General features: G+C 42.6%; 1 protein-coding gene across 10 annotated transcripts in view; it reads right to left on the bottom strand.

Annotated features, from left to right (window-relative positions):
• Positions 1 to 399: 399 nt before the first annotated feature.
• MIA3 (MIA SH3 domain ER export factor 3) overlaps positions 400 to 25,049 on the bottom strand; it is an 80,621-nt gene continuing 55,971 nt past the window's right edge. For 6 of the 10 annotated variants that reach the window (XM_013055558.2, XM_013055557.2, XM_045081181.1 and 3 more), the window contains 23 exons: positions 22,462 to 22,593; positions 19,325 to 19,346; positions 18,316 to 18,404; positions 17,999 to 18,076; positions 17,797 to 17,907; positions 16,501 to 16,572; positions 16,223 to 16,327; positions 15,418 to 15,540; positions 15,218 to 15,329; positions 13,875 to 13,930; positions 13,694 to 13,784; positions 13,438 to 13,576; positions 7,833 to 7,934; positions 7,115 to 7,175; positions 6,974 to 7,009; positions 6,831 to 6,898; positions 6,637 to 6,737; positions 6,353 to 6,490; positions 5,063 to 5,131; positions 4,864 to 4,943; positions 4,657 to 4,728; positions 2,579 to 2,729; positions 400 to 1,605 (listed from right to left, as the gene is read on the bottom strand). In XM_013055558.2, coding sequence (XP_012911012.1) covers positions 1,295 to 1,605; positions 2,579 to 2,729; positions 4,657 to 4,728; positions 4,864 to 4,943; positions 5,063 to 5,131; positions 6,353 to 6,490; positions 6,637 to 6,737; positions 6,831 to 6,898; positions 6,974 to 7,009; positions 7,115 to 7,175; positions 7,833 to 7,934; positions 13,438 to 13,576; positions 13,694 to 13,784; positions 13,875 to 13,930; positions 15,218 to 15,329; positions 15,418 to 15,540; positions 16,223 to 16,327; positions 16,501 to 16,572; positions 17,797 to 17,907; positions 17,999 to 18,076; positions 18,316 to 18,404; positions 19,325 to 19,346; positions 22,462 to 22,593 — 2,319 coding nt within the window. In that variant the 3' untranslated portion in view covers positions 400 to 1,294. Of the gene's footprint in view, positions 1,606 to 2,578; positions 2,730 to 4,656; positions 4,729 to 4,863; positions 4,944 to 5,062; positions 5,132 to 6,352; positions 6,491 to 6,636; positions 6,738 to 6,830; positions 6,899 to 6,973; positions 7,010 to 7,114; positions 7,176 to 7,832; positions 7,935 to 13,437; positions 13,577 to 13,693; positions 13,785 to 13,874; positions 13,931 to 15,217; positions 15,330 to 15,417; positions 15,541 to 16,222; positions 16,328 to 16,500; positions 16,573 to 17,796; positions 17,908 to 17,998; positions 18,077 to 18,315; positions 18,405 to 19,324; positions 19,347 to 22,461; positions 22,594 to 23,506; positions 23,804 to 25,049 lie in introns of those variants that run through there. The other 4 variants (XR_006607076.1, XM_045081185.1, XM_013055562.2 and 1 more) reach the window with 4 other exon arrangements.

Genomic DNA, 25,049 nt, shown 5'->3' with positions numbered 1-25,049 from the left:
GCTGTACTTTTTGAAAAGGAAATTTCCTTACTTTTTATGGTCACAACAGATTTTCTAGTTATCGGTAATGTACCCTTAATGCGAATATGGTTGCAACAGAACCTCGGGGCAAACAGCTCTTGCTACGACGGTGAGCTCATGCTCAGAGACCATCGTCAGGTCGGCAGTGAGTCACCCGAAAGCAGGTGAATGCCGCACCGAGGGGCCCGCTGACTTCTCTAAAGGACAAGGAAGACATCTGGTTGTTGTGGTGTTTCCAGGGGACTTCAGATTGCATCTCCCGAGCACTGAGCAACAGGGAGCATGCTGCCGGTCACTGTGGGCAGCTCTGCAAGCCCCAGTTTACGCAGTTCCGAACGGTACGCAGTTTAGTGAGAAAACAATTCAATGAGACAACACTTGTAATAACCAAATTTTTATGAACTATTACTACAAAGAACTTCGGCAAGAAGGGAGACAAAGTGATCTTTTAGTAAACATTTTTAGCGTAACAGTCTTTGCGACCAGTATTTTAAAAAACCAAGCTAATAAACACCATTGCTCTGTGTTCAACTGGTGTACACTAAAAATAGGGTAATAAATGGAAATACATGTTCTTCTAGCATTTCCACAGGAAATGTTCATATTTCTATGACATTCTAAATCATTTAGCAGTTACATACGCTACATTAACTAAAACACAGGTATTCCTTATTGCACATTTCAAAGTTGTAAGGAGATTCTAGCTTATGAGGTGGTTTTTATTTAGGGGGGAAATTATATTTTTCAATTGTTTGGCTCAAAAATGCATACTGCCAGGGCAGCTTAATTCTAAAAACAAACCTTTTAAACTTTTGGATTCTGAAGCCAATGAAATCCTTTACTCTAACAAATGGTGCACAGTTCACTTTCTCAGACTATCAAAAATGCATACTGCCAGGGCAGCTTAATTCTAAAAACAAACCTTTTAAAATAAACTTTTGGATTCTGAAGCCAATGAAATCCTTTACTCTAACAAATGGTGCACAGTTCACTTTCTCAGACTATCAAAAATGCATACTGCCAGGGCAGCTTAATTCTAAAAACAAACCTTTTAAAATAAACTTTTGGATTCTGAAGCCAATGAAATCCTTTACTCTAACAAATGGTGCACAGTTCACTTTCTCAGACTATCAAAAATGCATACTGCCAGGGCAGCTTAATTCTAAAAACAAACCTTTTAAAATAAACTTTTGGATTCTGAAGCCAATGAAATCCTTTACTCTAACAAATGGTGCACAGTTCACTTTCTCAGACTAAATGTCAGAGGTCAGAGTTATGGGCTCTGTTTTAAAGCCTGTGAACAGTCCTGGCTACTGCTCTGAGAGGCAGGTGGGGGCTCGTCTCTAGAGCCAGAAGGTGCTAAGTCTCTTGCAGCAGGTGGAGGTGGATATTCCTGGGGCCCATGAGTAGGGGGCGGTAGTCGAGGACCAGGAATAAAGTACTCTCTTGGACCAAGAGAGCCTACAGGTCTAAAAGGTGGGTGTCCCGGTAAAAATTGTCGAGGATCAAGAGGCATGTCCCGTCTTCCAGGTGGAATGCCTGGTGCAAATTCTCTTAAGCCTAGTGGTGGACGTAAAGCAGGACCTGGAAAAAAAAAAGTCCTGTAAATACATATGAACACACGTAAACACAGAAGACTCTGGATATGACAGTCTATAATTTCTCACAACTTCAGAAGTCAGGTGGTGGCATCCCTGACTTCGGAGACGAGGCAAACAGGTAAGTTGTATGCCCGTGGCTGGCAAGCCAGGAAACCACACAGGCAGCATTTAAACATGGCTCTAGCTGGCTTGTGTTTTTATTACAGAGTTCTGCCATCTTTCTCTCACAAGGGCTTGGTTTAACACTTCAAAGCACCCTAGAGCTTGTCGTAGCAAGACGACAGATGACAAAACAAGGGCTTCACTATAACAAAGATATTTGATAAAGGGAAACTCCAGTGTCTGCCGCTGTGTCAATTCAATATGCAGTAGCTCCCCATGGACTTAAATGTGCCGTCCAAATCCAAGTGGTTGCCTACTGGGGAAAGGCCTTCTAGCTCCCCCTAATCAAATTCAGCAACATTTATTAGGCATTAAACTTGACCTTCTCTAGAGCTAACACTTCCTCTCATTTACTGCCAAGGCAGGAAGTTTAAGTTGAACTGTCCCTCTTCTATACTCGATGATCCATTTTTTATGCTTTTGTCACAGTGATTACAAGCTTTACGTTTCATAATCTATCTATCTACGTTCTAAAGGACTTTGTAAGCTCTTGAGTTCGGAGAATTAGACACTAACAGAGGTGACTCCCACTAACTAGCCATCAGCAGACATAATATTTCCAGCTCTCTATTACTATCTCTGGTCTACATGAGATCTTCTGCCCATCTCTGTAGAGGGGGATTATGCAGCACCCTGTGTGTCCTAAAAATTGGAGGGGAAGTTAAGATGCACTGGCTTGTCTTACACTTTCATTACCTAGGCCTGAAAAAGCCACTAATAAAATTTCAGCAAGGAACAGAGAGAAAAGATGAATTATACTCTATAAGTCAATTACAACTATTTAATCATCATACCGAATGGTGGAGGAAATGGCCGAGGCCCGAAAGGCCCGCAGATTTGAGGAGGTGGTCCATATCGAATAGGTGGTGGCACAGGGCCTCCCATGGGGGAGCTCATGAGAGGCACCCCTGGGAAAGGAGGGGGCCCTCTTGCAGCCACAGTCACCTGCAGAGCAGAAGCAATTACAGTTGTAAAAGACTCTGGTATGACACACACAAGCACCAACACCAATAAAAGCTGAAACCCCAGGGTGCCCGGGTGGCTCAGTGGGTTAAGACCTCTTAGCCGAAGACCTCTGCCTTTCAGCTCAGATCATGATCTCAAGGGTCCTGGAATCGAGCCCCACATCAGGCTCTCTGCTCAGCAGGGGGCCTGCTTCCTCCTCCCCCTCTGCCTGTCTCTCTGCCTACTTGTGATCTGTCAAATAAATAAAATCTTAAAAAAAAAAAAAAGCTGAAACCCAATGAAGCAGATGTCCAGCATCTATTCAAAGAACAGAACCAGTGCAACAAACCTTGATCCCCCCACCCAGAGACGCCTGAGTGGCTCAATTGGTTGAGCAACTGCCTTCGGCACACGTCATGGTCCCAAAGTCCTGGGATCAAGTCCCGCATCGGGCTCCCAGCTCAAAGGGGAGTCTGCTTCTCCCTCTGACCTTCTCACCTCTCATGCTCTCTCTCACTGTCTCTCTCTCTCAAATAAATAAATAAAAATCTAAAAAAAAAAAAAAAAACTTGACCCCTCCTGTCTCTTCTTGCCAGCAGCTTAGGCCAGGTTCACGGGACAGCACCAAAGCCAAGATGTTCGCTGGAGTTGCACTACTGCTAGAATATGCAGGGGGAAGAGAAAGCAAGAGGATGGCTGAAGGACACTAACAGAGGTGGCTCCCACGAACACCATGATCGACTCCTAGGGCGACCCCTTCACCCCCACGTCCTTCCCATTGCCACAGCAGCGCATCATTTCCATACTGAACATGGACAGAACAAGGGGGCAAAGAAAGATCCACTGTCTGCACATGTCACAAGAGCCACCATTCAGAGTGCCTTCAATCTCCTTCCACATCTCTCTCCCCCTCAGTCTCTCAGCCTCTGAGCAGGAAGATTTCCTGTTTTAAACGAGGGCACAGAGTATCAGATCATTTGCTGACGGTCACACGGCGTGTAAGAAGGTGTTGCAATTCAGGATCAGGTCTGCCTCCAAGCCTGTCCTCCTGGTGCCCGCGCTTCCCGCACTGACAAAAGGAGCTCTGCTCTCAAGTCCGCTCCCAAAGGGTCTCAGTTGCAAGCTGCCCTGGGATAAAACGACCGCAAGAGATCCGTGTCCCTGGAGTCCTGCACTGAAATGTGGAAGCATTTTCCAACAGAAACGATGTTTTATTCACAAGGAGGCAAACACAGCACCAATATTTACCTTTGTGCACCAGTAACGCTGTGCTTTATAGTAAGAGACACTGACCTTTCCCATGGGAAACTGGGTTGGAAATTCTAAATCGTCAGATCACACACACTCTGACTTCAGCACACGGAAGCACTGTGAGCCATGCTCAGAGCACCAGCGCAGCTCTCACAGAGAATACACTTCTGTGCGTGGTCCTGAAGGCTGCTGCTGACAACGGACACAACAGCAATGACAGGTTTTCACGGGTCAGCATTTCACTTCTGGCAAGCATTCTTCCTTTACCAGTCTGTAAGTTCAGGTCATTCAAAGCAGGGTCTGCCTAGTATACAGCTGGAGATATTCAGCACACTTGCAAATGCATAAACGGGGAATTAGGCTATATATAATTTACTCTGCCTCAGAACACTGGACGCCAAAGCACACACAGCACACAGTTGCAGTGATGACTTTCTGCTGCCTTTAGTTACAACAGATGTTCCCTACTGGTTAACAGCCTGACCCAAACAGGGGGGAAAATACCCCAACCAGTCAGACTTCAGCAATCCAGCAACACTTCCAAGACAAGAACAACAGTAGGATCAATACTGCCGTGCAACTCAAAGCAAAGCAGATTCGTGTCATGCTCCTCGTATCCTTTCCAGAAATATACCAAGTAACAGCTCAGCTCAGTCCTCAACCTCCAAGTACTTACTACTACTGACTGCTCAGCCACAGATGTACTGCTGGGAACTGAAGGGCCTTCAGGGTCTTGGGGAACAGTTTGCTTTTTAAAAAAATGAGATAGGATAGCTATAACACACACACAAACGAGATGGATGACGCAAAGAGAGGGTGTTGTAACGAAGTTTAAGGCATCCTGAAATACCTAATTACAATTCAGAGCAACTGTGGAACTTACCTTGCCTTCATCCATCATCTTAGTAGGGGAAGAGCCTCTTGAGCTGCTGTTCATCATGGGAGCTGCACCAGATCCCGGATCTGCCAAAGGCCAGAGAACGGATTTAGACTTATCCTGACGTATATACTCTTTGAGGAAGAACTAAGAGATCCTCTGCCCACTTCATGGTTTTAGACCCAAACACACTCAGGTCCCTTACCAGAGGCAGATGGCTTCCCAGATGCCTCAGATGACCATCGAGGACGAGGTAGAGGTCCATCTGCTGACCCTTAAGATAGAAAGAACAGAACCCTTGCATGGATTTTTCAGAAGAAACAAACCAATTGTGGACAGGACAGGGTTCAACTCTACTTAGAAAGCAACATTAAAAATGGCTCTCCTAATACATAAGGGGAAATCCCAACTTAGGCACAAAGCTTAAGAATTAAAACAAGAAGGGTGCCTGGGTGGCTCCGTTGGTTAAGCGTCTGTCTTCAGTGCAGGTCATGATCCTAGAATCGAGTCCCACATCAAGTTCCCTGCTCAGCTACAGTCTGCTTCTCCCTCTCCCTCTGCTGCTCCCCCTGCTTGTGCTCTCTCTCTAAATGTCAAATAAATAAATAAAATCTTAAAAAAAAAAAAAATTAAAATAAGAACTGTTGGATTCAAAGATCAGCAATAAAACCTGCATGTTAATGGCACCAGCTGGTGTTTGAGTGACAGGCCTGATACAGTTGTACAGGCTGATGATTTCAGTCTGTATGATCTGGTTTCCATACCTCAACAAGTATTACAGACATGTCTTTGATTAGAAACAGACTCATAGCACTGTGTATTAATGAGAAATGAGTGTATGCTCCAGTAATTATATAGTCTTGAAGCTACTCTAATATCCCAGAGGAACGCCATAGTTTTTACTTCACAGTAAAAAAGTAAAAAGCAAACAGTTGCAATTATATATTCTTACTTACAAATGCATTTTATGTATTTATAATACTTAATATATGTTACAGTAATATTAGTAACAATGCTTTCTGTTCTAAAGCAGATCTTGCAGCAGACTACACACCAAAACAAACTAAGACATTTTCTTCCCTATACTGGACAGACCCAAATTCTAAAAACATTGTTTGCATTAGAATTCTCAAGACAAACCAAAAGAGACTCTTGACAGGAAACAAACTGAGGGTTGCTGGGGGGAAGCGGGGTTGGGGAATGGGGAAGTGGGTGCCGGGCATTAAGGCGGAAGCAGGACGGAACGAGCACTGGGTATTATGTATGTAAGACTGATGACCCACTGAACCCTACCTCTGAAACCAATAACATATTAATATATGTAAGACTGATGACCCACTGAGCTCTACCTCTGAAACCAATAACATATTATATGTTTATTAACATATGTTAATATATGTTAATTAACCAAGTTCAAATTTTAAAAAAATCTTAACTAATAGGGGCGGTCATCCTCTAGAAACCGTTTACTACAAGGTAAAATGTGAATGCTCACCAAATTCACCTCTTGGCATCTCTCTTCGGTTAAGTGTAGCGGACAGAGGCCTCGCTGGCGGCTCAGCCGTCAGTGGAGGGGAGCACTCCCCCCCGCTCACAGGAGATGGACCGAAAGAGCCATTCTGGCTTAGAGGACCTGAAGATGATGTGAACTGTTAGCACCCTGAGGCAACCTTTCTTCCCTTTAGTAAGTTCATCAGAATGAAGATACACAGAACCAGAACGTAATGCACACACACTCCGCACACAGCCTCAGGCGCTGCCCCCGAAAGTGCGGCCCACCTCTCCATGGAGGGTTCTGGGTGTTGGGCCTGCCCGGCCTCGGCTTCACAATCACAGGCTCTTCTTGCAGCGCTGCCATCTTCTGGGATAATTCCAGTAACCTTGAATACAGAGAAAAGACAACCTCCATTCCTTACGCTGTGCCTCTGGAAACCCAAGAGCACACCGAGGAACCGGAATGCCACATCACGTACTTGTGTCTCAGGTTGGCGGCTTCCCTCTTCTCCTCAGTGATCGCTCTCTCTGCAGCACGAGCTTTGAGCTACGGGAGACAAACAGATCCTAATCAGTGCTGGCACGCTACACACGAAATAAAGGAAAGGAAAAAAAATCTTACCCAGTTATCATGAGCTTTCTTCTCATGGGTGGCAATCTGAAAGACAACACGTGGACAACGGCATGTGGGGACTCGTCGCAGCCACTGCCGGCATCTGTCTCAGACACCGAAGAACCCGCAGCCGCAGGGGAGGAGAATTACCTGGGTTTTGAACGAGCGCTCTGTCTTCAGCAGTTCCTCCTCCATCTCTGCAATTCTGCGCCTAAGAATCACACTTGCTTTTATCAATTAATGTCCAACTAAAGAAAACTTGAAACCGTCTCACCACGTGCCCCTTACTGCGACACCCGTGCTCCCTCGCAGAAATACTCACATGGTCACAATCAGAGAGTAACACGATCAAAACTAAGACGACCTAATTTCCTTATTATTTAATGTAATAAAAACTGTAATTTTCTGGACTGTTCCTCAACACTCTCGAGCAATCCTGCTAGGACACTCTTCCTCCACAAAGCTTTTTTCTTCCTTTACTGACAGCCACAGAAACTTGCCCAGAGCTGTGACTATAGCTCTGCGGTCCAACGGCTGTAATGGTTTCGGATACGGCACTACAGCAAGCAGGCTTCCTGACAGAATTCCTCCAACACCCAGAACCGCCCAGCACCAACCAAGTTCCCGGACGGTCTTGCCAGCACTGGGTAGGTACACGGCAATGGCTGTTAACAGGACACTGTTCCCTTCGTTAGCTTAAAATGCATTTTTTCTCATGGGAATTAACTATTCATTTTCATAACTATTCAACATCCTGTGACCATTTATTTATGTTCTCTGCTGTTTTGTTCTACACAATGTAACACGGTTTTTAAAGACGTCAGCAGCCGTCCCCCGGCACGGACCCCACTCTCGAAGCTGAACTCACTTGTACATTTTCACTTCTTCCACAGCCAGAAGCGCCTTCTCGTCAGCAGCTGACAGCCGCTGCTCTCTCTCCTGCCGCTCGTACTCTTCCTGACTCAGTTTCCTAAGACAAAATTGGCTGTCAGTCAGACAGGTTTCTGTCTTCCCAGCAGTCTGCCCAAATGCCCCTACTCAAACATCACCTCCCCTCCCCTCTAAAATGCACAGACATACAGAGTCACGGAAGAATTCAAACTTGCCACTCCAGGATAAAAATCAATCTCTGGCCTATCAGCAAACCACCTGCATTTTTTAACTTCTTGTAATTCTTGACACACTAGAAACTAGTTTAGCAAATGTCACTCTATGCCCACCGACTAGTTTCTTGTGCTTAACACAGTGAAAGGACATTTTACTTGACAGTGTAAGGCCATGGCTGATCGACTTCCACCATTAAGTTTCTCAGGCCAAAGCAAGAGGTAGTTACTTCTCCTGTTTCCACCCGAGGAAAACCTGTAATTACTTCCCTTGTTCTACCGTGGAAGGACTGCCTCTTAACCCAAGATGGGTACTGCAATAAAACAGCCAGAGAAAGAAAGAGCCTTCTAAAAGAAAGAGTCTTCTAGCTTCTAAACCATGTAGTTAACCAACCACAGAACATTCCTGTACTTCAGATATGGGACTCCTACTACCTATTTCAGTGGCATGATGACTCAAGAAAGAAAAATCTCAGAATTAGCAATGTCTAGTGAATAAAACAGAAAAAGGGGCACCTGGGTGGCTAAGTGGGTTGAGCCTCTGGTCTTGGGCTCAGGTCATGATCTCAGGGTCCTGGGATCGAGCCCCATGTTGGGCTCTTTGCTCAGCAGGGAGCCTGCTTCCCCCCCGCCCCCGTCTGACTCTCTGCCTACTTGTGATCTCTGTCAAATAAATAAAATCTTCAAAATAAAACAGAAAAAGAATCGCAGCTGTTCCATAATCAGGGTCTTATCTACCGGAAACTGGTTTTGACCCAATTAAACTTCAACCTCCAGATGCCCGTCTACAATAAATCAATTGCAATGGGAACATTTATGGGTTGAAAAATGCTATTTTGTTACCCTTGTACATGTTTGGCTACAAGTCTAATTCAGAAGACCCTTAACTTGAAATTTAAATTTCTATGAATCAGAAGCAAAATGAGAAGAGCTACATGGTTAAAAGGTTTAACAAGGAAGAAAAGGTTTATGTATTCTTTTATAACTGCCCATTCAACACTCAGCAAAGTATTTTACAAATGGCTACACTATATTGGCTACCTCCTGAGATGCTAAGATAAAAGTACTGGCAAAGTACTATTCCCTGCACTAACAGAGCTCATAGCTGAATATGTGAAAGATACACATAAGAACAGAAAAATCCCTGACTCTGGCTTAGGAAGAAAGGTGAGAAACGGGAGGTCTTGAAGAAAAGCTCAATCAAAATTTTTTTCCCGGTAATGAATAAGCTGGTCTGAAAATACTGAGAACAATTAGAACATCGGCTAAAAATAAAAAGACTCTGCCTGAAGACATCAGAGACTTAATATATTAGTTGACAAGTTAATATATGAGGCCAAGCTCCAGGAGAAAAAGAAATCTCAGAATTACAAGAAAGTCTGGCGTCTGAAGCCACCTTTCTCCCAGGTTCATTCCATGCACTGAAGACCATGGAGACTTAAGAAGACTGAGAAGAACTTTCACCAGAAACGGGTTCAAAGAAAAATGGAGTTCAAGGTCGTCAATGAAGGGGACCGCCAATCAAAATCCGAGGCTTTGAGTTTGGACTAGAAAGAGCTGTGCAAACAGGCAACACAGTGTCCTTTGAAGGGACAAGGCCAATTTTAAATGATATAAATTGCCGACTGGATTAAAGTAACAACCTCATGTACAAATAAACTCAAATCTTTTCCATAGGAAAATAACATCATCCTAGACCTCTAGCTTTCTCTACGGTTATTAGAGACAATTTTTGCCACTCAGTCAAAACTGACCAGGGACTCCACAAAACACCGAGATCAAATCTAAAAACCAAGAGGGATGGACCCATAGCTGAATCTTTACAGACTTTAAAATAATTATGCTTATAGGGGCACCTGGGTGGCTCAGTGGGTTAAAGCCTCTGCCTTCTGCTCAGGTCATGATCCCAGGGTCCTGGGATGGAGCCCCGCATGGGGCTCTCTGCTCTGTGGGGAGCCTGCTAACTCCTCTCTCTCTCTCTCTCTCTGCCTGCCTCTCTGCCTACTTGTGATCTCTGTCTGTCAAATAAATAAATAAAATCTTAAAAAATAATAATAATAACTATGCTTATATAATCAAAGTAAAAGTCAAAATTATAAATTTTAGCAGAATCTATAAAATTGAAACATAGTAACTGAAATTAAGAATTATTAATAGGGGGCGCCTGGGTGGCTTGGTGGGTTAAAGCCTCTGCCTTTGGCTCCTGTAGTGATCCCAGGGTCCTGGGATCGAGCCCCATGTCAGGCTCTCTGCTCCACGGGGAGCCTACTTTCTCCTCTCTCTCTGCCTGCTTGTGATCTCTGTCTGTCAAATAAATAAATAAAATCTTTAAAAAAAAAAAAAAGGAATTATTAATAGGGGTTCCTGGGTGACTCAGTTGGTTAAGTGCCTGACTCTTGATTTCAGCTTTAGGTCATGATCTCAGCTCATAGTGTTGAGTCCCACATCAGGTGCCTCACACAGAGAGGACTCTGCTGTAGATTTTCTACCCTCCCTCGCCCCCTCTGCCCCTGTGCATGAGTACATGTGCGTGCACGCTCTCAAACAAATAGATTTTTATTAAAAAGCCCTCAATGAATGATTTTAGCAGCTGACTTGACAAAGTGAAGTGAGACCTTAGCATATGAGACAGGTCAGAAAAAACGCCATTCAGAATGCAGCAAATCAGGTAAGAATGTAGGAGACACAGGGGAAATAGTAAAAAAATTTAAATAGAATCTTACAAAAGAGAGATTAAAGCAGAATCAATATACAAAGCAAGGTCCCCAAAACCAAGAGGAGCTAATGACCCCAAGCACCATAAATACGAACAAGGTGGGAAGAGGGCAGAGAAACAAAAAATGCCCACACACGCCTCACACCTGAACACCTCCCACTAACACTGCTGAAGAACCAGAAAGGATGACTGAGGGCTCCAAGGGCAGCAGTGAGACACTGGGGAGGGAAAAAACAATGGATACTGGAATCCTCAAAGGAACTACAAAACCAGAAAGTAATTGGTTACTTTCAAAGTAATGAAATTAAATAACTGCGAGCATCTCACAGCCAGCAGAACGAACAATCCTTAGAAAGATGTTATCATACAAGAGATAAACTGATCATATCTTTCACTCAAGGATGGCCTTCGAGGAGAGTGAAAGAGACCCGCAGTGAAAAACTACAGACGTGGGCGAGGCGGAAGAGCTATAGGAACTATGCAAGTGTGTGTCAGCAGAATGAACGCCGGCCAGACCGCGATGCAGTACGACACTGAAACGTCTCTGGAGTTTAGGTGTAGAGGGAATGACGATGTCATTCGAATAGCATCTATGTCAGATGGGAGCTAAAGCCCAGAAAGAGGCACACTTAGTCATGTATATCACACTGTAACAAGTTCAGGACCCATGTTATGGTCTTTAGGGTAAGTATAGGAGGAGAGAAAGAGCAACCTCTAACTACCAAGCCTTAAAGAGCACAAAAGCAGAATTATGAAAAATACTCCAATAATCCAAAAGACAGAAAGAAGGAAGAAACACAGAACAGACCATCAAACAGAAAGCAAACAATAACAGGTGGATTTATTTTAATTTTTTTTTCTTAATTTTTAAGTAATCTGTACACCCAACATGTGGCCTGAACTCACAACCCTAAGATCAAGAGTCACATGCTCTACCAAGTGAGCCAATTTGGCGTCCCAGTCACACATAGATTTAAACCCGTGTGTGTGTGTGTGTGTGTATGTGTTGAGGAGTTACATAGAAAAAATGTGCACTCACCCAGTCTCTACAGCTACATACCTATTTATGTCACAACAGACTCCAGAAAAGATTTTAAGAAACATAAACGTTTCAATGGGCAGAGACTGCCAGGTGGAGAAACTGTAAAAGGGTATTTTTCTGCAGAGAAAGCAGCATACGTAGTGACAATGAGGCTCAGAGTGGCATGAGGAACTGTGTTCAGTGTGGCTGCAGGGCGGAAAGCATCAGAAGTTGCTGCAGGAAATGCACCTGAAGCCGCTCCAGACAACTGAGGAAGTGTCCTGTATGCCTGCATGAGAGTCTAGAACTGATCCAGAAGAGAATGGAGCCCTCCTGACAGATTTTAAGCACTCGAGGCCATGCAGGGACCTGCACTTTAAGTGAGTTCACTCGAGACTGAGAATGAATAAGAGCCTGGAAGGGGGGTCTGAGAAAGGGCAGGTGATGAGAGGTCCCATCAGGGACTGTCAGGAAAGAGGATGTGGACCTGAACTAACCCAGGCTCTGGAGATGGAGAGCACGGTACAAACCAGATATGCTGGACGGACCAACTAAACCAGTGCCACAATGACTATCATGAAGAAAAACAACCGACATTTAGGAAATTATTATTAATTTATTAATTATGTTTTATTAATTATTTATTATTATTTCTGGTGGCAAAGAAATACTCTCAAAAAAAAAAAAAAAGGTAATGAAATTAGGAATATTTCTCTGAAAACAGGCCAGGTATTTAAAGCTGGCCTAAACGAAATCTAGAAAATCTAAACTGACTGCACAGTGAGCAAAGAATCCGAGAAAACATTAGTGGTCTGCTTTCGATGTTTCATGGCACCAGGCAATAGCAGCCTGAGCATTTAGAAAAGATAAGCTTTGCTCAGCAGAATAAGCCTTCTCAGAGGCCGCCATAGATCTATTTTTGGAGAATTCTGGTAATTTTGTGGGGGAAAAAAACTTAAAATGAACTACAAAAGTCTATCTTTCAAGAAACACACGTAACTCCAGATTTGAGATGGAGATTTCAAGATATTAATACCTAAATATACACACAGATCAGGTACGTCTAAATTTAATACTCCAAACACCCTCACCATAATTACAGTATGTAACGTTTAACCTGAGATATTTGACTAAACTCCAAAACTTAGGGTACCTTCAAATAACTAAATTTTTGGAGTGTTTATTCCACTGAACATCGTGTCCTACAAATCACTCAGGATTCTCAAAGGCTGTATTAAGAAGCAGTAGAACAGGGGCGCCTGGGCAGCTCAGCTGGTTAAGCAACTGCCTTCAGCTCAGGTCACAATCCTGGAGCCCCGGGATGGAGTCCCGCACATCAGGCTCCCTGTTTGGTGGGGAGTCTGCTTCTCCCTTACCCTACACCCCCATGCTTGCTCTCTCTCCCTCAAATAGAGCAATAGAACAGACACAGGACAAATCACACTTACTTAAAATGCCACAAAGAAAGTAAAGTACATGGCAGAGCACGAGAGGGACCGGTTCTTCACAGCGCACATGCCATAGCAGGACCGCTGCTCTAGTAAACCACTCCCTGTCAAACAACCTGCAGTCCAGTAGTGCACACATTCACTTACATGGCGAGACCGCTAACGACTGGGCACAATTATCTTACTTTTGCAGCGCCATCTCCTTCTCCTGGTATAGCTCATTCAGAATCTCTACTTTCTGCCTCAGGGTTTGGCATTCATCCTCCAGGATGGCTTTGGTTGACTGCAGTGAATTGCGGTCATCTTCTAACTTCTTTATTTGGTCTGGAGAGGATAAAATGGTTGAGCTGGGTGTGTGCACAGGGCTCACAAACTGGTGGGGTAGGGGGGCAGCTGGAAGGAGTCAGAAACTCAGCACTTTCTTCTCAGGAAGCAGCCTACCTTCCAGGTTACATTTAGTAGACATCGAGGCTCTAAGCTTAACTTGTAGAAGTTTTAGATCCTCTTCAACTACTGAAACTGCAGTTTGTGTCTAAAAATTCCAACAGAGAGAACTATTCTTACAAGGGAGGCACAATGAGAATTCAAAGGTACTTACAGTACTCCAGAGAAAAGCTCATACCCGAGAAATGTCCATCATCTGCTTAATTTGATTTTTCACTTTCTCACTCTGGTCACCTAAAATACAAAAAGCTTTAATTGCCTTTTCCTCCTTTGCTTTTTAAATGTACTTTCTTGATTTCTCCAAAAATAAACAATTATGATTATGTTCAAACATTCAAAGGAAAAACAAATCAACCAAGGGAACTAATTAGGCTCCATGACTTTTAAGAGAATTGCAAATTCAAAAAGCGAATTCCCAGTTTGTACAGCAAAAGTGTTATCTGTGCCATTCTCAAACAAGAAGGGATGTGTGAACTAAAGCTCTTTCTTCTCGTTCAGATCTGTGTCCACCTGGTCATGTGTCTTATTTAGACAGACTTCCTCTTCCATTCTCCCCTTGAATCTGCTACCAGGCATGGTTGAAAATGCCCACTGTGAAAGCAATATCTGATTTGAAAAACATGTCCAGAAACACATCCTTCATCAGTCAACACTGCTACCTTCAGCTCTACACTCAAGCCTTCGTTAGTTTACGGCTCTCCCGACTTCAGTACTCTTGAAATCGGTTAGAGGCCTTAAAACTGCAGAGCTACAGAGATGATGAGCACTAAATTCAAAGGTCATCTCCATGGCAATGAGACATAGATTTCTCCTACTGAACAGTGTTCATACTTACAGGTCTAAGTCACAGCTCTGCTGCTCTCGCCCTAGTGCAAACAGTCCTCAGTGGTATGGAAAAGCAGTCTATGCACACCCACTGCTATACCACAGCTCTGCAACCCACCTCTGCCCCGTGCACAAAGAGGTGTTTCTAAGTCCAGTGATAGGCATCTACAGCTCTTAACGTTTAAGTTAATCAGTGGACGGCTGGGTGGCTCAGTCAGTTAAGTGGCTGCCTTCGGCTCAGGTCATGATCCCAGTGACCTGGGATGGAGTCCCAAATCGGACTCCTTGCTTAGCAGGGAGCCTGCTTCTCCCTCTGCCTGACAATCTGGCTGCCTGTGCTCCCTCTCTCTCTGAGATAGATAAATAAATAAATATATAAATAATCAATCTTAAAAAAAAAAAAAGAAGAAGTTAGTCAGGGGCGCCTGGGTAGCTCTGTCAGTTAAGCCTCTGACTCTTGATTTCGGTTCACATCATGATCTTGGGGTTCTGAGATCAAGCTCTGCATTGGACTCCTTGCTCAGTGGGGAGCCTGCTTGAGATTCTCTCCCTCTCCCCTGACCCTGCTCATTCTAAAATAAATAAACCATTAAAAAAAAAAAAAAAAAAGAGGAAGTTAGTCAGCCAAAAGGAGCATCAGTGTACTTAAAGACAGGAACACAAAAAGAGGTCCAACCTCCCTGAAACCAAACTTACCTCCCACTTCTCCATTTGCTAATTCATCTAACTCACTTCCTCCTTTATTCTGACCCTCAGATTCAGATTCACAATCTAACTGATTCAACTGGGTAATGCAGTTAGTCAAAGCCTAGAAAAGAAGCAAAGGGACATTAGAAAGAGCTTCTCAAATAGATTTCATGAGGATTAAGCATGTAGTGTCAAGAGAATAAACTTACATTAATATTATCATCTTTGTGAGAAAGAGCTACTTCCAAATTTTTCTGAGATTTCTCAAATGCTTTGATTTGGTCACTGAGCTCAGCATGTGATTTGCTCCAGTCTTTGATTTCTTGCTGCAACTGAAAAGTTAAAACACATGAATTTCCAAAGGCTAGGGCTCTTGCACTGGACACATCAGGAATATGTGAATGAAACAGGGAAGCAGGGAGCCATTCTCTTCTTTGGCCTGTTTCTATGGACTGAGGCCTTCGTGACGGGAGAGGGGAGAGTGGCTCCTACCCTCAGAGCTGCAGTAAGCACATGAGATGACAGCGGTCGAGGAAGTCAACCCAGTTACTGCAACCTTCAGAAAACTGCAGCCCATTCAAATAATTCACTTTCACAGGAACAGAAGAACACATTTCACTGTCTCCCATGTCCACACTCTAGATCATATAACCTTCCTTTTGTCAATAAAGCAGTAATTGCTCAAAGCAGGGTTAAAATTCATAATTCTTTGGTCAAGAAGCAAATCCATCATCCCACTGAGGCTATTCAAGTTAATAATTGGTTGGTATTTGACAAGACAAAGACTAAAAACACTGACAGCAATAAGAAATTATAGATAAGAACAGAAAATCTAGAACAGATGGAGAATATATACATGCACTCAATTTTGGAAGCTTAAACTTTGCGTATCTAAGAATAAAATTCTGCATACATATTTCATTTCCTTAAAAACAGATCTGAGAAAAGATACTCAAGGGGTAATGATACTCAGTCCCTTCCTCCACATAATCTAGAACATTAACTTTTCTTTACCTGTTCTTTCTTCTTCTTCAGCTTGGCATTTTCCTCTTTAATCCGATGGCATTCAGACTTCACCTTCTCTTCACTAAGTTTGGCTTCATTAAGCGCAATCTGAACCTAATACAAAACACTCCTATTAGTGAGTTCATTCCAAAGGAGGGGTATTACACTTTCCCAATTAGACATCATGTAGTTTTCATTTATTGCAAATTCTAGCACATATCAAATGTTGCTCTTCAACAAAACTAAGACACCCTATTAACATTTTGCAGAATTAAAGGCAGCTTTACCTCTGAAAATTCTGAGGCATTCACTGAAATGACATCCTTTAGCCTCTCTATAGATTTCTTGTTTTCCGATATCTGCCATGTGGAAGAAAAACACAAAAAAGGTATTATGATTTTAGTACAAATGGTAGGATATGTGCTAAAAAGATGAAATGCTATCCCAGAGCCGTCGCCTACATATTAGGTAAAAGCAGGTGATTCAGTGTTAGCTGGGGAGAAAAGTCAAGACTGTAAAGAGGTAAGAAAAAAATAACTGGAGCTCTAACTGCGTGCATCTGCGACCTTCCTTGCTATGAGCTAATGTGATAGGTAGATGACCAGACAAAAAGGTGAAAAAAAGCAGGGAGAAAAAAAGGGGGGGGGGGGGGGAGAAATGTTCAAGTAGTCTAGTTGAAATCAACTGGCAGAGAAAAAAAAAATCCTCCCGGTCACCTTAAAAATTCTCTTGCCCAGGGGCTCCTGGGTGGCTCAGTGGGTTAAGCCTCTGCCTTTGGCTCAGGTCGTGATCCCAGGGTCCTGGGATCGAGCCCCGCATTGGGCTCTCTGCTCAGCAGGGAGCCTGTTTCCCCTCTCTGTCTCAGCCTGCCTCTCTGCCTACTTGTGACCTCTGTCTGTCAAATAAGTAAATAAAATCTTTAAAAAAAAAAAAAATTCTCTTGCCCAAACTAAAAATGGTTGGACTTGAGGACAGACAGACATATCTCATTTATGGAAGAATTCCAAATAATCTGTCAAGGATACTGCCTCCTCAAGGAGGTATAACATACTCTTCACTCTTTTCATCCCAGGCTGGGCATAGGTACTTCCTTCAGAAGTGAACAGTACACCAAGAGTGGGAATGGTTCTACTGAGAGTAGAGAAACCTGGCAAATACCTGGCCAGGTAGGTCACAAGCTCAACTGGGTGTGCAACATATGGGAACTCTCTGAAACTTCCCTGTAGTTCTTAAACGGTTCTAAAAGGCTTGTTTTTAAAAGGAATCATGCAAAACAAAACAAAGTACTAGAATTGTTCAACAGGGCTACGGTTTCTTAGTTGCTCTACATGTTTCAGATGGCAGAGCCAAGCAATACAGAAATTATCCAGGGCTGAGGACAAAAATATTTCCTAGGACCATGAAAATAACAACTTGTGGTATTAGCATTTAAGATTCCATGAAGACAGATGAATACAGGTTCAACTTCCCTGTCTCCCAATCCTCCTCTGGTTACACCCTGGGAAAATGCAGAGTTCATTCCACCCCATCTAGAAAACAGTTTGAAAGCTAAATTACAGTTAACGATTTGTAATAAAACTTACCAAGTCCTGATTCTTCACATTCTGTTCCCTCTCAGATTCTAACATAACACGCAGATTTTTAGCTGTATTATCCAGAATTCCATTAGTTTCCTCAAGTTTCTTGATTGTATCCTATTAAAAGAGACATTAAAATTAATAGTAACTACTCACTATTTTTCTTTTGTTTTTAGAATGTAATCTCAAAAAGAGAAAGGATTTTTACCTTATATTTAATTGCTTCATCAGAGAGAATCATATTTTGTTTCTTAGTCTCTTGAACATGTTTCTTTGACTCCTTAATCTATTTAAAATAAAGCACACAGAATTCAGAACTATAAGTCACAGGTGTATCAAAACTTATCTGAGAGGTAACCCCTTAGAGAAGAAAGCTGTACTTTACACATACGATGATTACTTCAGATCTGGATGGCTCATAGGAAATAATGAAATTTTAAAATACCATAATAACTGCACCATAACAGAGGAGGAAATAATTCAAGCTGGAATCCTGAGGGGAAAATATTGAAAGAATAACTATACCTTCTGTTCGTAATTTGACAACTTTTGTACAAGTTCTGCGTTTTCTTTCATGATATTCTTCACCTTTGCAGCAATCTGCTGCTCAGTAACTAAAGGGGAGAGGAAATCCATAAGATTATTATGAGAACTAAGTAAAACTAAATAACCCAAGGTATTAGCAGCACATTACCTAGCACTATGAGGAAAAGAACTTAACACAACTATTACGCTTTTGAGAAAGCAACCTGCAGTCATGGCAAGTAAGGGTGTAAAAATACTACTAGATAAGGAAAATCGGGGCGCCTGGGTAGCTCAGTCAGTTGAGTGTCTGCCTTCTGCTTGGGTCGTGATCCCAGAACCCCCATCAGGTTTCCTGCTCAGAGAGAGAGCCTGCTTTTTCCTCTGTCCTTCCCCCAGCTCATTCTCTCAATCTCTCTCTCAAATAAATAAAATCTAAAAATAAATAAATACATAAAATAAGAAAAATATAATAAGGACCCTTCCTTCAGTGAGATTCCAATTTAGTTCAAAAATAAGAAATATAATAAAATATTTTGGCTTGATAGCCTTCCCTTCATGGTGTACCTTTCTTCTCAGAAACTGTGATCATTCAAATATATGTCATTTGCAAAAAGAAAAAGACAAAAAAATACAAGCACACTGATTTACATCTCTATTCCTCAAATCATATACTTAAATATTTACTGTATTGATCAAACCATTAGCTCAGGAACACTGTTCATATGCAATAAATCTGAAAAAAAAAAAGTCAACAAAGCCAATCTGCCCCAAATCAAACTAATCATCTTCCTCCTCCCACAATTTGTTCCACTTCACCTCCTATCTCAGTTGGTAGCATCACTATCTACACTCTGTCATCCAAGCTAGCAACTAGGATCAGTAAAATGTTCAGGAGTAAGTCAATCCGACATCAGAAGTCACTGTATCTACTTCTATCTTACATAAAATTCATATCTAACACTAATACTGAAGGAAGAGTACAAACAACAGAATAAACCTAAGTATTTACCTTGATATACTCTACTCTTTACCTAGAAGAAAAATAAAATTAAATTAGATGTCAAAACATTTTAATAACAGAAATATGATAGTATTTCAATATTACGAAAATATTATATACAAGTCAAATCATAACAAAATGAAAATTTAGCAAAAGTTTGGTTCACTATAATCCATAGAATTAAAAAATAAAAAGATTAAAAAGCATTTCAAATGTGGGGTGCCTCAGTGCCTCAGTCAGTTAAGCATCTGCCTTCAGCTCAGGTCATGATCCCAGGGTTCTGGGATCAAGTACTACACTGGGCTCCTTGCTCAGCAGGGAGTCTGCTTCTTTCATTACCCCATCCCCCGCTCATGACCTCTCATGCTATCTCTAACAAATAAATAAAATCTTAAAAAACAATAAAAACATATTTTTTAAAAAAGCATTTCAAATGTAATTGGTAGGGATGCCTCACAATTTCTGGTAGAAGCACTAAAGTGAATACATCATTTTGCAAATAAAGATATGTTTATGTATTAAATGGGCACCAATCTTATTAAGCTCTTAATTTTAATAATGGAAATGGATATTTTCATATTACATATATCAATGCTTCTTTTACCCCAAATCATTTATTTGACAACCCCAAATAGTGAGAATGAAGTCCAGAAACATTGATCATTCAAAGACACTTTCAGGAAACAAAATTAAAGGCATAATCTTTGTACTAAGATATGTCTCTCTCCCTCTCCAGAAAACATCTATGAAGTCCTATTACAAGTTAGCAACTGGCTGCATTTAGAGACCTAAAAATTATGCTAGGTCATCTGATTTTCTCAAAACCCCTAAACATAGTGGTCATCCACCTGAAAGGGAAAGAAGGCTGCTAGAGGAAAAGGCACAAGCAACCAGAGCAATGACACCTCACTAACCTCTAAATCCTCTCTAAAGACGGCACTGAATTATAGGATTGCAAAATCTAAGCAGGGGGCACATGGGGGGCTCAGTCAGTTGTGTCTGCTTCAGCTCAAATCATGATCTCAGGGTCCCTGCTCAGTAGGGAGTCTGCTGCTCCCTCTGCCCCTCTTCCCTAGTTTGCACGCTCTCTCTCTCACAAATAAAATCTTATTTAAAAAAAAAATCTAAGCAGTACTCAATTTTTTAAAAATTGCATCACTGAAAGTCTTTGTAACCCAGAAGTTATTTCCACTTTCAAAAGTTATAAATAGTAATGAAATACTCAGATGAGTCCATAAATCATCCATGGTATCTCATTATTATTACAGTATCCAACAGCATGTATAATAATGTTGTTATTGGAAAATGCATTCAGAGTTCCAACATGGAAAGAAATGACTGTTTTTCTAATGCCACAGGCTTGTTAATGAGACAGTAAGTCCACAACAGTAGGCAGGAGGAGGTAGGAAGAAACAAGAAGCAGGCAAATGAGAGCAGGGACCAAGGTTCCAAAGTCAACTGCTGAGGTTGAGAAACAGCAGTGAGGACATAAAGCCTGCATCATCCTGTGAAAATGTAAACAGGTGTTAGGATTTTTAAGATGGGAGAAACAAGAGTGGGAAATAAAAAAACGTTTTCCCCTTTCCCCTTCCACTCATCCTTTCTATGTTCCCTTTCCCCTTCCATCTGAGGAAAAGTCCCATGAGATCAGAGGACTCTTCCCAGGAATCCAGGCAAATGACCCTTCTTTTTAAGTGATTTTATCATCACTTGTACAAGGAGAGAAAGCTTATGAACAATGGTATGCCTGATAAAACTAAGAAATCAGAAAAAAAATCTTAGAAAGACATGCATCCAATGCTTTGGCTACTTTATTAACTGTTAAGCTTCAACTGAAACTGAAAGCTTTTCATCTGCGAAGCTCATTCACCCAGGGCGCCTGGGTGGCTCAGTGGATTAAGCCACTGCCTTTGGCTCAGGTCATGATCTCAGGGTCCTGGGATCGAGCCCCATGTCAGGTTGTCTGCTCAGTAGGGAGCCTGCTTCTCCTCTCTCTCTCTCTCTCTCTGCCTGCCTCTCTGCCTACTTGTGATTTCTGTCTGTCAAAAAGAAATAAACTCTTAAAAAAAAAAAAAAAAAGCTCATTCACCCAAGATTTCTTCTCCAGTTATGTTAGATAACTATGAAACAAAAAAGACATAATACAGTCACAAGACTGAATACATATGAGCATACATATATAGATAAGCAAAAAAGACAAATTCTGCACGGGAAGAGACTCTGAAGACATAAAACTTTTAGTAGTGTGTCTTTGAATACTACATAATCTGTTTTTCCAAATAAGAAGTTATTTTATGAGTCTAATAGCAAATGATCAAGTTAGAAAATATGTGAGACAAAACAAAACAAAAAATCTAACACATTTTGCAGATGTGTTATCTGTAGATAACACATCTGCAAATATACTGCAAAATTACCTAGGGTCTTAGATATATTTTTTACTATTTTGTTCTCTTGTAGCATTTATTTCTGTGTAAACATCTATTTTTATATAATTATATATACAACATACAGTTTGTATTTTACAGTCCTGATTTCTGCTATTTCCACTTAATATTAAATTGTGAACATTTTCTGGGCTCCTGTATCTTCAAAATAACATAAATTTCAAGAGTTACCTAGTATCCTATTATATGGATATACAATAATTTAACAATTCCCCTACTGCAGATCATTTAGTTTGCACCAAGTTTTCACTCAAAAATAGTGTTTCACTGATCACTCTTATATAAAACTTTTAATGCATGACTGGTTATTTCTCTAGGACAGATTAATTACACATGGCTTTATAATAAAAGGATATGAAAACTTTAAGGCTTCTGATACATACTACTTAACTGCTTTTCAAGATGGCTCTAAGACTTGCCAGTTCTACTAGGAACTTATACATGTGCCCAAGTAGTTACATATACATTTAATCTTTAGATTTTAAGATTTATAAATTGAAGTTTTCAGATTAAAATTATACATATTGCCTTGTTCACCTAAATCTTTACCAACAAAGATTATACTGAACTACTTCACAAGATTAGCTGAGATCAGAAGCATTTGTGTTCGTGTTCATAAATGAAAAAGAAACAAGAGGGCTAGCGATTATAAAATATCTGGTGTCTTGATGAGTCAAAGTGTAAGTTTAATTTACTCACAGCAAGGACAGTTCTCCAGAAGAAGACGGCAAATGAACCAATTCCCAAGAAGGCGGTGATAAGTACAGGTTTCCATGGCAACCCGTAAAAATCAGGCCCAGGCTGAACATCATCAGGCAACGTAGCAACTAACTGAAACAGAAATATTGGAAATAACAAGAATCCATGAAACAGTCACAAAGAACCATCCACAGAAATTCTAAACCGACCTCCACCAGGTAACCACCCCCTCAAAATTCTTTAGTAGCTTCCACTGCTTCCATAGAGATGGGGTACTGGCAGCCTCTTATTTCTTGTCTGGCTTCAAGTACTCCTGAATATTATGAATCTAAATGTATTTAAGCTGAACACATACTTCCAGTTTGCAACAGGACCTACCACATCGTGTCGTCTAGGACACGCCTAATGTCTCTGGATCAGACTTTCCTCTTAACTCCTAATAAAAAGCCACATAAAACACAAAATTGAACACCCTAGAGAGAAAATCAATTTGTACGGCGGCAAATAAAAGCAAAATGATAGCGAATAACCCAAATAATGTGCTTCTCCTCCAAGATTTTCAATCTTTATTCTACTGTTACATAAAAACAAAAGCTGAGTAAGCTCGGACGCTGCTCGTAACCGGTCCAGACCGCGGCTCTGAAGCGAACCGTCTTCTCCATAACGCCGCGCCTGCATTTTAGACGCTTCCTGGCATGCGGCTGTATGAACACTGTCCCACCTTCTACAAGCACACAGCTACCCTGCTGGCCCCAACCCACCACAGTGCCAGGGGCCCCTAGAAAAGGACCCCAAGAGTTCATGACTTTCTACCGGAAAATAACACAGCGCCTGCTACAGTCTAAGAAATCAGTAGCAAATTAACAAGGGACGAAACCTTAAAATCACTCCCCCCGGGCTCCCTAAACAGCACTGCGACGTCCTGCCCGCCTCGGCCCTGACCCACTCCAGCTCTCCCTCCACCCGTCAGCGCGCCAACTCCGCTCACGACTCGTCTACCCGCCTGCCGGAGCCGGGGTCCCTCCCTGGGCATGCGGACCCTCACCTCCAGGAGCTTGGCTATGAAGGCTGCGTAAAGGACCGACAGGGGTCCCAGAAGTTCCGAGTCCCCGGGGGAAACGGTGACAGAAGGCACAGTGGCAGGAACAGAGTCCATCGTGAGGGGGAAGCTCAGAGGACGCCACGCTCCCCCCTCGCAACAGCACCGAAGCCCACTTTCCCACCGCTTCCTCCTCCGGAAAGGGTCCGGCTGAGGAGGCGGCACCGGGAGTGAACTTCGCCTTCCCGAGGCGAAGGCACTCTGCGCCTCTCTGCCGAACGCCTCCAAGGAAATACGTCATCAGACAATGCCCCTTTTATGACGTAGAGGCGCCTACGGAGGCCCGGCCCGCGGTGGGCGGGGCCACGCGCACGGAACCAACGGTCGGCGGAGCGACCCGCGCGGAGCAAACGGAGGCCGCGCGCTGACAGGAGCCTCACCTGCCGCAGGCGCTGGGGCCGCGGTGGCAGAGGAGCAGGCGCTGGGGCTGGAGAGAAACCTCGCGCTCGCGCCCCTCAAGGCCAGCCTTGTGTCACTGCGTGCCGAGACCGCAGGCACCTGTCCCACCGCCCAGGCGGGAGGGCAGCCTCTCCCACGCGCCGAGTAACGACACCCTCCCCGGTCTCCAGAGCGAGGCCTGCCTGCCCCAGGATCTCCAGTTCCCCGAAGCTCCGCTTTCCCCTCCCTAGTCCACAGGCTCCCGCTGTCTCACATTCCTGCAGGTGCTCTGGATAAGGCTGCTGCTAAGGAGCCACGTCATGTCCCGTCTGTTCTAGTTACGTGACTTTTGGAAAAGGACGGGGAATATGCATAGGCACGTTCTAAAAGTTGAAAAAACTGGGCGCCTGGGTGGCTCCGTGGGTTAAAAAGCCTCTGCCTTCGGCTCGGGTCATGGTCCCCGGGTCCTGGAAGGAGCCCCGCGTGGGACGCTGCTCAGCGGGGAGCCTGCTCCGCCCCCCCCCATGCCTCTCTACTTGTGATCTCTGTCATAAATAAATAAAATCTTAAAGAAAAATAATAAATAAAAATTGAAAAAAACTTAGGACATGTAAAAGGGACAATGATGTTTGTAAATCTTTAAAGGTATGTCTTCCAGTTGAATATAAAAATGCAGAACAATCAGGAAAATCCTCAAAAAGAAGAGCAATGGAGGCAGGGAGGGAGGTGAAAAAAGGCCACGCAAAACAGTAGGGAACGGACCCAAGAATACAGATGGATTATGATCAGAACAGAAAATCCAAAAATATGCCCAACTGCTTTGAAAATTTAGAATATAATAGAAGTCAGCTGGGGAAGAAGACTTTAATAAGTGACGTTAGTATAGCTAAGCCATATGGAAAATGTTAAAATTGATTTTTTTCATAAGGATAAATTCCAAATGATCAGAAACCTGAACGTAAAAAATGAAAACAAGTACCAGAAGAGACATGAGTGAGTTTCTCGATGTATTATGAGTGATCAAAATTCCTAATTATGCCTCAAAATCCAAGAGAAAAGAATTGCCAACAACTACTTGAAAATAAAAAACGTGCCTAGCCCCTGCAATGCA

The sequence above is a fragment of the Mustela putorius genome, unplaced genomic scaffold (genome assembly GCF_011764305.1).
Source record: "Mustela putorius furo isolate JIRA1106 unplaced genomic scaffold, ASM1176430v1.1 tig00000508_pilon_pilon_pilon, whole genome shotgun sequence".
Classification (NCBI taxonomy): Eukaryota; Metazoa; Chordata; class Mammalia; order Carnivora; family Mustelidae; genus Mustela; species Mustela putorius.
The sequence above is the reverse complement of the archived record's forward strand: the minus strand, read 5'-3'. Positions and strand labels throughout refer to the sequence as shown.